Source organism: Labrus bergylta, chromosome 13, assembly GCF_963930695.1.
Source record: "Labrus bergylta chromosome 13, fLabBer1.1, whole genome shotgun sequence".
Lineage (NCBI taxonomy): Eukaryota > Metazoa > Chordata > Actinopteri > Labriformes > Labridae > Labrus > Labrus bergylta.
The window spans coordinates 23101856-23114502 of NC_089207.1; the positions used below are offsets into that span (position 1 = coordinate 23101856).

General features: G+C 39.9%; 1 protein-coding gene across 1 annotated transcript in view; it reads right to left on the reverse strand.

Annotated features, from left to right (window-relative positions):
• Positions 1–12647, reverse strand: part of epha6 (eph receptor A6) — a 162361-nt gene that overhangs the window by 60271 nt on the left and 89443 nt on the right. The window contains exon 5 of the mRNA XM_020641100.2: positions 10430–10765. Within this exon, the coding sequence (XP_020496756.1) occupies positions 10430–10765 (336 nt within the window). The remainder of the gene's footprint in view (positions 1–10429; positions 10766–12647) is intronic.

The window sequence follows — 12647 nt, forward strand, 5'->3', positions numbered from 1 at the left end:
CTGTAACCCATCCACAGTCATTTAACCAAGGGTTTGCTTTAATAAGTGTTCATAGACAGTCATCTGCTTTCAATGCAGTGGGCTCTTATACATCGTCACTCAAACACAATTCTATTCATGCTTTTCAAACTGTACATAAAGGGAAGTCTTGGCCGATTGTACTTTACCACAAGTCGCTGTCTAGAACAGAAGCTCTGAAAAAGTAAAGCCTCACTCCCAGAAACTACACCATTGTGAGATGATAGCCTATAGATTCAGAGTTTTGGGGAACTAGAATGAAAATACCACTTTACATTCTCCTCTCTATAAAAATCAGAAAACTATAAAAACCATAACATTATGCTGTTGACGAAACACAAAGTACAGGATTAGCATAAACCTTAAGTTTCAGCTTAAAAAAAAACATTATTTTCAGGGTGCTCCACTTTATCAGAATATATAATTCAATTTCTTTATTGCACTAATCTTAGTCAAACTGCATTGACATTGTAATGATGGCAGAAGGATGATACAACTGATGTTTTAGAGAACCAGCATTCAGTGCAAAATCTGTGAAATACTGCTGCACCTCTTTCTTAAGACAAAATAAATCACACAGCGGGAGATAAAAAAATACAATTGATGTGACATTTTACATAAAGGACTATGGAGGAAACATAGATGCACAAGAGAAGAAAAGGGAAACATCATGAAAAAGACGAGATGCGGCCTTTAAACCTCAGCCTTAACGCTGTATGTCAATGTCACACAGCTGTCTTAACAGTAAAATATAATGGCATGTACTGTCAGTGCTTTTAATGATGAACACACAGCCTTCAAACACACCCATACACATGACCTTAATGTACAAGTATGGGAGGGAAAGACAGATGGACAAGAGACAAAAAGAAAAAGAAAAAAAAGGATGAAGGCACATCAGCAGGATAAACACACTGATAAATCATCGTGGAGGCAGGAGGCTGTCGGATAAATGTTTCCTATCCTATTGTTCCCTGTATATCTCCCTCAACAGGTGGCAGTAAAAAGTGTGTGTGAGTGTGTATGTGTAAAAGAGAGAGTGATGATGAAGATGACCCTGGTACTGAATAGTTACATTGATGTATACAGCTACAAAAGGCCCATGCAGAAACAGGCCATCCATGACACCGGGACAGAAAATTTCCCTTGACAAACCCTCACATACGCACATGGCACGGGGTAATTGGGGCCCCCTGGGGCCGATCTCTGGGCTTGGGTGCCAAGGGCGCGCATTCCTCACCGAGAGGCAGATAAATCAAGTGTTAATAAGCCAGCAAGCATGGAAGCTCTATTTATGACCGCTCTCTCCACAAGGCCAGTGCCACCAGCCCAGCTGTGGTCACACACACTCACTCTTAAGTACTTAATCTTTATCAGACAGAAGACCCCCAAGATACACGTTCCCTTATAACTGTATGTCAAGAGAGAAAAAAACTTCTCCTTTAATGTGATATATTCAGCATTTTTCATCAGCCGCTCCTTTTTCCCATTAACCCATAATGGAGGAAGGATCGCAGTTAAATCTACCCAGTTGACAACGACTGAGAGTGGATTTCTGCTATCACAGGCAGAGTCAGAGATGTAGCCAGAGCTCAGCATCGCAGCACAGCGGACAACAGTATTGATTCATCCGCAGAAAGTCACCTTCCCCCTCACCCCGTCCAGGCATGGCGCCTCAGGCCCCTGGTCTTGCACTCAGCCAATTTGTATGGCTGTTGTTATTATTAGTGTTTCTACAGCACAGCGCTTTGGTCTTGGGGCACGGACACACCGCTTTATGATGCTGCGCCTAATAAAAATCATTGTGATTTTCCCAGGCTAGTAATTAAGTGTAGGGACTAATTTGTCATAGTTAGTTAGAGCATGGCGCCAAGCCGGGAGAGGGCTGCCTGGGAGGGGTACGGTGGCTGAGAAGGCCAGGAGTTTAATACACACTGTTCATTTATAGCTGCATAACTGTGTCACCGCTGGCTCGGGGCATGGCAGAGGGCCATCGCAGATCAAGGTGGGCCAGAGGTTCTCCCATACAGAACCTATTTGGACAATTTTGCGATCCTGATGTTATTAATGTTTGACATTTAGGGGTGATTGACAGACACTGACAACATTCATCCATCCTAAAACCAACATTCTCTGACAGGTGTTAAACCTTTGAATCACTTGTAGTTTGAAAAAAAAAATTCCTTATTGCCCTCATTGTCTTTAAAACATTTGTTCTAAACATATTCATACACGTTTTTCAATATGAAACAAATCTTTTAAATGTATAAACGTACAAACACACCAGAGTTCAATGTGTTGATCTGTTTTAGACTGAGAATTATAAATAACCACTAATAACTCATTTGGCAATTTAAACCTTGTTTGGTAGATGTTGCATTTAAAACAGTGTCTCTCTCTCAATATGTCATGAGCTGGAAAACATGTGTGGATGTGTTGAAGAAACAAGCAGTGAAAAAGATTAATTTGGCATGAAAAGAAATAGATTCCTTCCTTTCCTTTCCTTCTTTTGTTCCTTCCTTCCTTAGTTCCACCAACTCTGCATAGATTTTTTTTTGTGATGAGTAATATCCCTGAGTACTGAGCACCAGCATCCTCTGGTTTAACCTTCTAATAATAGTTTTTTTTATTAAACTTTCAGAACCGCAACCTAACTTGCACATCATGAACTCTAAGCAGTATGTGTGCAGGGGAATACACTTGCATGCCAGGTATTCTTGGCGCTTTCTTAAATCCATTTAGGTTTTCATGAAGTGTAATTTTTGCTAGCCTATCCGTGTGGTTTGAAGCTCTCACTTGGGCAGGAAGATGAAGATGAAGATGATAGAGATACTGATGGTGTGAGCTAAAGTAATCAACGTCATGTCAAACGCCATCAGACCAATATTGAAATTTAGCTCCACCCCATGTTATGCTCGGCTTGGATTGTGAACAATCCTGCTTTGCTATGATAATCGTAACATACCATTAACCCTGCAGATATGCTCAATTGCAAGTGCTAAAGTGCAGATAAGAACACTTTCATCTATACTAACATTTTTTAGATGGTTCCATAATGCCTTTGCAGATGAACAGATTCTACATCTCCCTTCAGGTGAGTGAAACAAATGAAAATGATCTGGACACTTGCAGTCAATGAGCAGCACACTTCTCTCTATTTCCTCCCACGTTATTCCATATAATCATGCAGATCTGAGACTGTTACGTTTACCCATCGGCTTTTCATCTACAAAAGACCGTCTGATTACAGTCTCTCAAGTTGCTGGGAGAATGTTCTAATGCATCACTGCAACTGAGAAGCCGATCCATCTCTGATTGCTTTCAGTGACATACACAATTACACATCTGCTTCCCGTGATTAAAGCAACTATCCTGTTTCTAGGCCATTTCCTCCCCCTTCCCCTCTTCCTACTTCTCCTTCTCCTTTGCGTCATCTACCTGTCCACCCCATCTCAAGACTTCTTTTGGAGAATTCAATAGGGAATCAAACTGAAACTTTCAGAATCCATGTGAGGCATTCACACGTACCACAATATTTTTACATTCACTAATGTAACCAAAAAGAAAAAGGAAAAGTGTGTTGAAAATCTCACAAATGCATACTGAACACACGCACATATTCATTACAGTAAAGGAAAACACTGGTAAATCTAAATTTTAAAGCTAGGACATATGAGTCTGAAAACATTTTTTAAAAATCTATGTAATTTTTTTTGTGTCTGAAACTTTAAAAACCTACATTTTAAAGTTTTTACCAAACTTTAAAAAGAATTGCTAGTTATTGAATAAATACAACAGTCTGGTGGCCATTATTTAAACCATGATCAATGCCAAGTCTGTGCTTCAAGAGCATATGGGCTGAGTGGTTGAAGGTGATACAAGCCTACATAGTAGTTAGCACTAATGTTTTTAAAAGAGAACAGCCCTTTAAAAGTGCTATTTTCCATGGAATCTAACACATAACTATGAATATGAGACGAAGAAAATGTAACTTTGAATGGTCAACATGGTGAGGTGATGCTGTCATGAACTGCATAACACTGGAGTCTGTTCCCACTTTTGAACACACACAGAAGACAATTGCCATACCCTATTATCCACCCTCACACGCTCTTTCAGGCTCTTCGTGGTAAGTGAGTGAGTTGTAAGTGCTGTCAAATCACCAAGTGGTTTGATGCAGACTTCACAACTCTGAATTATGCACTTTCAAAGAGTCTTCATTTCTGCAGAAGTTCATTACAAACTCTGTGATGTGAAGGATTGTCCAGCCTCCCCGCTAAATGTAAAAAGTCTTTCTTTAAGTAAAAAAACAAAAACATAATAACATGTAATTTAATCACTTGTGTGTACGTTGAAGATTTTGTGTACCAGTCCTGTAATGGAAGATACATATACATATCAAATGGTAAATGGACTTGAGCTTGTATAGCACTTTTTCTAGTCTTCTGACAACCCAGAGCTTTTACATTGCATGTCACACCTACCCGTTGAGTGTCTTGCCCAAGGACACATTGGACGTGTTGCTGCAGGAGCTGGGTATCAAACCCCTAATCTTCCCGTTAAGAGACAACCGACTGAGCCACAGTCGCCCCTAAGAGATCCTAGAGATCAGCTTTTTAATTTTATTTCATTGTTGCATCATTTATCCTGGCAACATGTGATGTCATTATATTGTTTCCCCTTCCTCAAGCCTTCACAGACGTACACACGCCCTACACTGCATACCATTAAAGTCTGAGGGTCCAGTGAGCTTGAGCTTCAGGTTGGAGATTGGGATAGGGTCATTGTGTGGATCTGAACCCTTGCAAGCTGTGTTGTAACTAAAAGCATGGTGAATCAGTCTGGAAGCAGTCAGTAACACCGCAGCTGTTAAGAGTTCATCTGATGGTCTTATCTCGTTAATGAGTATATTTTAGTGAAAATAAATGAAGTAAGTCAAAAAAGACAACTTGCACTCTCTTTACCCTCAACCACATTTCTTGTCAGCTAATTTACTCTCTTTCAATCTGCCACCCTGTTTTTCTGCTCTTTTGATCCTCTCCTCACTCAATCATCTTCTCGTACTCTGCTTCTCATTTTTCCATCTTCTTTCACCCTCTCCTGCTCCCTTCCTTCATCAGTCTCTGTCCTGCTCTTCTCGTGTTCTCCACATTCATCACACCTTTTCTCTTGCTCCTTTCTTTCTCTTTTGTTCTCTCAGTTTAACTCTTAGGCTCACTCCTTCATTTCAGCTCTCCTCTGTTCACTTTACCCTCATCTAGCTGTCACTTGTCATCCAGCTGCCTCTGCTTGCTTTTTCCTTTCTAGTCCCCTACTTTCAGACAAGGCAGCATTATAAGCAATCAAACCTTTTGTCAGATGCTTGTTAGCTGATATTATTCACTAATAATGATTGGAACGGCTGAAATCTTTAAGCATGTGGTAAGTATCTGAATCAACTTAAATACTATGCATCTGAAAATTTTAATTTGGGGGGAAAGTCGGGTGTGTCAGATCTGATCCATCTTGTACTTTGGTTGATTGAAATGTATTATTTTATGTATTATCAAGCCAGATCCCAGTCATACTACACCGCTCGTGCCGAAATCCAAGAACTGCAAATGTAAACATAATTTTCCTCCAGTTTTTTTATTTCTCCTAAATTACAGGGATTTACTCCAGGCACCCCCTGCTGTTAATCCTTCAACTTTATAATACCCCACATAGAGTGTCAGTGCACGAGTGTTTGTTATATAGATTGATGCTTGTGCATACATCAGATGAGCTGTGCTCTATGAATCAAAAAATATTGAAAAGGTTATTCTTGACAAGAAATTATCACAGGCCTTGCCTCTCTGTGCCACGGTTGCATGTGCAGTATTAGTGTGTGTGTATATTTATATATATATATATATATATATACATATATATGCAGTGTGTGTGTGTTTCTAAAGCAGCATGTCATAGGCACAACAAATCATATACTAACCTCACACAAAGCATTGACTAAAGGGCCATCTCCATTTTAATGACTAAGTCTAATTTATCTGTGGCTAGGAGACTCTTGATATTCCTCACAACACTTACACATTTTCATGGCTGTCTCATTTTCTGCTGATGGCAACGCTATGCTAATGGTGTTCGGATTTTCGGTGCACCTTTCCAAACAAGCCTGTATGTGCAAAAGTATTTGTATGTATGAATATCACTGCAGTCGCTGAAGAAGGTTTGCATGTTTATCTTTGAATTGAGTGAATGTGCTGACCTTTTGCACATTTTGAAACTTTAAAAAAACTGCTGAAGTTTTTACATTGTCAACAGTTTGACAATCGGCATCCGTCAACAAAAACATTTGGCTTGGCTGAGGGATCGGATGCCTTCTCCAGTGAAATGTTGTAGCTGCTGTTAGCTGGAAGTGCTTGCAAGACTGCTGTTATAGAAGAAATGATAAAATAAATTTAAAAAAAACATTTATTTTAGACCTGATTTAGATGGTTTGCTTTGATGTGCATTTGTTTCAGAGATTCTGGTAATCACTGCCACAATTCTACTCCAACTGCAGAAAAATAATTATACAGAGTAAGTTGTGATAATAAAGCTGTAAATGTGATCTTGTGTGACATGAATGTTTAATTATCACATGGACAGTGTGATTGTATGTATCAGTCACTGACACCTTGTCTGTTACAGCCACAGATCTGCCTGCTAAAATTAAACAACCTCAAAAGTTCAGGTTGAAAAATTTCATCTTAAAAAGGTTAGAAATCTGGCTCTGGTGTTTGATAACCTCCATTCCATGCCATCTATTTAAATTATCTTTTTTTCAGTATTCAATTTGAAATGATTTGAAAAACATAGGAAATTACATTTAAGGTTTAGGCCAAATTACGTTTTTTTTTTAAATAAATCAACATTTTTGTAATGGTTGGCTTTATTGTCTTGCAGGATTAACTCGTCTGAGATGCAGACGTTTGGTTATTTAGATGCGCCTTACATAAATCCGTTAATCAAAAAATGAAGGAGCATTGGTGGAATTGCTGGTTTGCTGTTTGTCAGTCTAGTTAGACTAAACTGTAAATAACCATATGTTAAGCCTTACTCAATAAATGACACAATATTACAACAAACTTGAGACGGTGTTCCTCAAACTGACACAAGTTTTTATAACTGTTTTGGATTAGAATAGAATAGATCGACTTTATTGTCTGTCCCAACAGAGACAGAAATTCTCCTTTGAAAGGGTGCGAACAATAAACACAACTTACATTAAAAACAGAAAGTGCACCACATTAAAAGAGGACTTAAAAAGAACAGTTTCTAAAAAGGGGGGTCTATTTGATTTTGTTGAGAATGGTTATTGCAGAGGGAATGAAGGATTTTTTGTAGATGTTTTTCCGGGCCAGAGGGACTTTGTAGCGTCTGCCTGATGGCAGAAACTGGAAGGGAGTCGTGGAGGGGGTTTGAGGGGTCCTCTGTGATCAGGGTGGCTCTCCTGATCACAGAGCAGTTATACAGTTCGGAGAGGGTAGTTTGTGGGGAACCGATTATTTTGCTGGCCTGATTAACGATGCGGGAGAGTTTGGTTTTGTGTTTGGTGGTGAGGGACTTTCTGTGTTTATGAATCTTATTCCTCCATCTTATTCCTCCACTCCCAACAGCAGCATGAAATCTCACATACAGTAGAAGTTCACCTCCCACAAGGTGCTCGATCTTTTAAAAATAGCTCCTAGTTGAGATGTTCAATTAGTTCAAGTAGGATATGGTGTGATACATAGATACCATAACATAAAAAAAGCTATAAACGAGAAACGTGACAAACTGTTTTCTCTTCCTGCTAAGTTATAACTCTACATCACTACATTTCACAGATTCATATTTAAATGTATACTCTGCTTTATTGGTCCAGGACTAGTTTTTTTTTCTTTTCAGATTAGGTTAAAAAAACGTATCAGGGGCTTATCAAATATGATGCAGTGATTTGCAACTAAAACAGCTAAACATTAATTACACATTAAAAAGGTATCCCCTCAAAATGATCCAATCAATTAGTTTAAGTTGCTTATGATACATCCATCTTAAGGCGCTATTTCTGTATAATGAAAACTTTTTAATTTCTCTGTTTACATTTATGTCCTTTACTGCCACCTGCCACAAAAAGCAAGAACTGCACTGTAAAACATTCTCAAACACTTGTAACTGCAAACTAAGATCAGCAGCACATGGGATGGATTTGCTTACTGTACAATTATATGGCCTTCATATCACCAGCTATGTCATCAATAACATCCATCACATTAATGCGACTGACCATTTACTGTCTGAGCTAACTCTACGTTGTCAAGGTGACAGTAGTAAAAAAAATCATCTGGCTGCTTATCACTGGCTGATAGCCAACAATCTGCCTCTTCCCCTGAGCATTTTAAATAGCTGCAGCTGGGTATATTAGTGATGAAATGGGTCTTGTGTACAGCTTGGGGACCTGTCACCACTGTGTGCTAAACTGAGCCTCCTAATGAAATAAAAAGGCTGAGTGTAACATAGAGTTACCTGTAAAGGCTAGAGATGTCCCCAGTGACATAAAATAATGCATTTAATGTGTTTTGGCTATATAGGAAAATGTATTTCTTCCAGACTCCCACAGCGACATGAGGATGGAGGGAAGGAGAAAAAAAGGAAACAAATATGTTTAGAGACAGGAGAGAGAGAGGCAGGGGAGGAGGAGGAGGAGGACAAACAACCGATGGAAAAAAGTGTAGAGGGAATAGTCAAGGGAGAAAAGGAGAGGGAGGAGATAGAAAAAAGAAAACACAGTGTTCGCAAATCACAAATTAAAAGCATAAGCGTTCCACACAACAAACCATGTCCCTGAGGAAATATGGACCTTTCAGCACAAAAACCTTATTTAGAGCAGGAAGGTAGGTAGAGACAACCGTACGTTGGCCTCCTGCCATCTTTCACAGCAGCAGATAATGATGCAAACCTAATACTTAAGGAATATAATTATGTGTGAACACTAGGCCTTTTTCTTGATCCACTATGTCAGTTAAGATTTTGTAATGTTAAATTTTAGACTCAGGGTGCGCTCACACTAGGCAATCCGTACCGTACTCAAGCACGCTTCATCCCTAAAGTCCAGTTTGTTTGACCAGTGTGAGTGCTCCAGTCGGTCCTCTAGCACAGTACACTTCCTTGGCCCTGGCACGCTAGGAAGAGGTTTGATTTGGCACGGTAAAGTTCATGAACAAGCACAAGCACGGGAACACACAGCCTTCATTATAGACAAAATCCCCGAGTGTTATGGCCGTCTCCGAATAGTAATGACTCAAAATAAGCCACAAAGTCAGTAAAGTAGCTGTCATGTTCTCAGTGATAATCTCAGATGTGTGGACGGGGACTCGACTGGGCATCTCTTTTCGTTTTATTTTCTTCTCGAGTGAGCCTGTCTTGTAAACTAAGACTTCATCAACACATAAAGACAGACATGTGTTGTATTACGACCTTATGTACAAGAGGTAATCGTGCTCAGGCCCGTTTAGTCCTGGAGCAGTGTGAGTGCAGGCCAGCGGGGGAATGGGGAGGGGGGACAATCGTGCTTAAGCGCGGAACATGATAACTTTGCTATTGTGAGTATGCCCTTGAGCACTCATAAACAACACCCCTACAATCCAATAATTTGGTTTATTCTATGCTAACAAATAGTTTGTGTCTGCAGTAAATAATGTATGCTTATTGGATAACTGGTGATGTATTTTAGAGAACTACCCCTTCCCTAACCAGTGTGTTACAATGATTAACATGTCAAGTTTGGCCAAACATGCGTGAGAAGAACATGTAAGTAGAGGAAAGTGCACATGTGAATGAATTAAGTAAACAATAACAGGAAAATAGCAAGACATTTTGAAAGTATAATAAAAACCACTTTCAGTCACATCTCCAAAATTGAACTACCTTGTTTGGCACAAGGAATTTGCAGGAGTGGAATTAAATGGTGCTCTGTGGAGTTTTTTGTGTGAACAAAGGTTCTATTTACAATACATTCAGTCAATCTCGCAAACCTTAAATGTTGAAGGCATTTGCATCCAAGGAGGATGTGGTAATGTGTGTTGTGTCAACTGAATACATGTGCACAGCCAAAACTTTTACTTCCAAGAGCTGTGAGTTGTCAAAACTCCCAAGGGTTAGCTAAACATATTGTCATTGTAGTTCAGTTGTCTGTATTATGTAAAGAAAAGGGGAAATAACCCTTATCAGTTACGAGTCATGAAATTAAAAGTGAAAAGCCATATGGTGGCTTATCCTGCAAAAAATAATGAGTTGTTTTTTATCTTATGGCAAAACCCTGTGGGAAATTGGAGTTTCAGCATTTTTTACCCTGATAAAGCAACTTTCAAAGATTTACAATAAAAGAAACAATATTTTAAATATTACTCACCACCCTGATCAGTGCTGACGGTGATGGCGGCAACTTGGGGAGGGAAGGAGCTCATGTCCGACACACCGTTGAGCGACTCGATCTCAAAGGTGTAGTTGGCGTGTGCAGAGAAGTCCATGACAGTGACAGTGGCGTTGGTCAGACCTTGTGGTCTTGGTAGGAAACGAAGGTCCTCCCCACAGAGCTGGCACTGGCCCGGCTCTGGGCCACAGCGTCTGCACAGGACGTTGTAGGTGAGATCCCTGCGACCCCCTGTGTCACTTGGAGGTGACCACTCCAGCAACAGACAGGTGTCGTTCAGGTTGAACATCAGGTTACGAGGAGAAGATGGGGGGCCTGTCAGGAGTAAAAATACGATTTTTTAGTTGGTGTAAAGTAGAGATGATAATTAGCTCTATGGTCTTTCATGGCTTAAGATTCTTGTTCATGTTTGGTTGTTGGTATTGACTTTGAGGTCTTAGGTCTTGGTAACTCAGAGTTGTAAAATGCTGGATGTCAATGCCTTGGCATAATGGTCATCAATAAGATCTTTAAATTAATTGTGTTTTGCAGAATAGTCTTAAAGTCTTAAAGACAGGTTGTGAGATCATCTAACAGACATGGTGATTGTAAGTTTGTGAATGTAGGGACTTTGACAGCGTGGGAAAAAAGGTTAATAACTAATAGAAGATCACTAGAATGTCTTCCAAATATGAAAAATTTGCAGAGCAACTAAGAAAAGATCATCCTTATTGTTAAAGCTTATTCTGAAAGATAGGCTAGGTTTTTTTAATTTAACTAACTCAAGTTTTGTCGTTGTTTTGTTGTACCACGGAGACGTAAGGTTCATCTTAACCTTAATAGTAGAGCATAATGCCCAAACTAACCAAAAACTTTGTTGTAGTTACTGTATGACATTTTCACTATGTGTCCAATCAGTGAAATGCATTTTTTCAATGCAGCGCTTGTTCCAGTGTTGTCCCTCTGTATCTCCGCTCTTGGACTTAAACTCAACACCAGCAGGATCTAGATTCTTGGTGATCCTGCCCTTTCTACTGTCCACAAATTATTCCTTTTAGAGGATCCAAGCATCTAAAATAAACCTCTGGAGAGAATGCATGATAAAAAGCACAGGACCAGTAACTGACCCCTGAGGTTCACCGCTTCGAGCTAAGACTTCTCATCAGTTATAATGCCTTTCACGAGATTGACAGAGTCATTTAGTGATAAAATTAATACATTTCCCCATAATTAAAAAGCTGTATTTCACACAGGCACATTGCGGTATACATTTTTTGTTTTCTGGAAAACATTATATTGCTGTATGGCATAACTCTTCATACATTTCTATTCTTTGCTATAAACATTAAGTTATTTCTCATATTCCACTTTGTTGAGTTGTTTTTGTGCTCCCTGATTCAGTGCATTTGTGTGTCGGGGGTAAGTATTGTGCTACAGCAGGCAGCCAGCTGTCAACAGGGTGGAGCTAAAAGACCTGAGGGATTTGAACACTCCCGTCCTGCCAGCCTCACTGTCTTCCTAGACAATGGTATGTTTCCCTTTCCTTCACCATCCCTCCATCCCTCTTCTTCTCTACCTTTGCTAAAAATCTCAGCAGACAGGAAAGCCCCTCCTACTCCTCCTCCACTTCTGTCAGCGCATGTCCATTCTCTCTCTCTTTATATCTTTCTGCCTCAATCGACCATTATCTCACCTCCTCCATTCTCTCCATCGAGGAGAGTCTACCCGCCTCCCCACCTGCAGAGCATCCCCACTGCCATCAATCAGCTCCTATTCTCCTCTAGGGGGAGATTGGTATCAGCACCCTCCTTCCTTTCTCTCTTCACTGTCTACTCCATCCAGCATTTACACTTTCTCTCCTCCTTTATCTCTCCTCCTGTGACATCCTCTCTTTATTGCTCTCTACCTTCGTCTTCCCCTCAGGCCCTCAGCCTTTAATCTCCATTTCTTTTTCTTTTTTTTTTTTTTACCTCAGACATCAAGCAAATAGTTTATGCTGCATCTTACAAGCTCCTGATTAAAATGCATGATGTGAGTAAACATAGAACTCACAGCTTGTTAGAATGGATGTGGTGGTCTACTCCTCTTCGTTAGCAGTGCTGTTACACCTCCACTAGCCTTTAGTGTTCGCTTATATTGGTAGGGAAGTGGCCTTGAAGTTTAAGAATGTGCTACTTGCCTGGAGGATTAAGTTTAACGATTAAAAGCAACTGAAGAG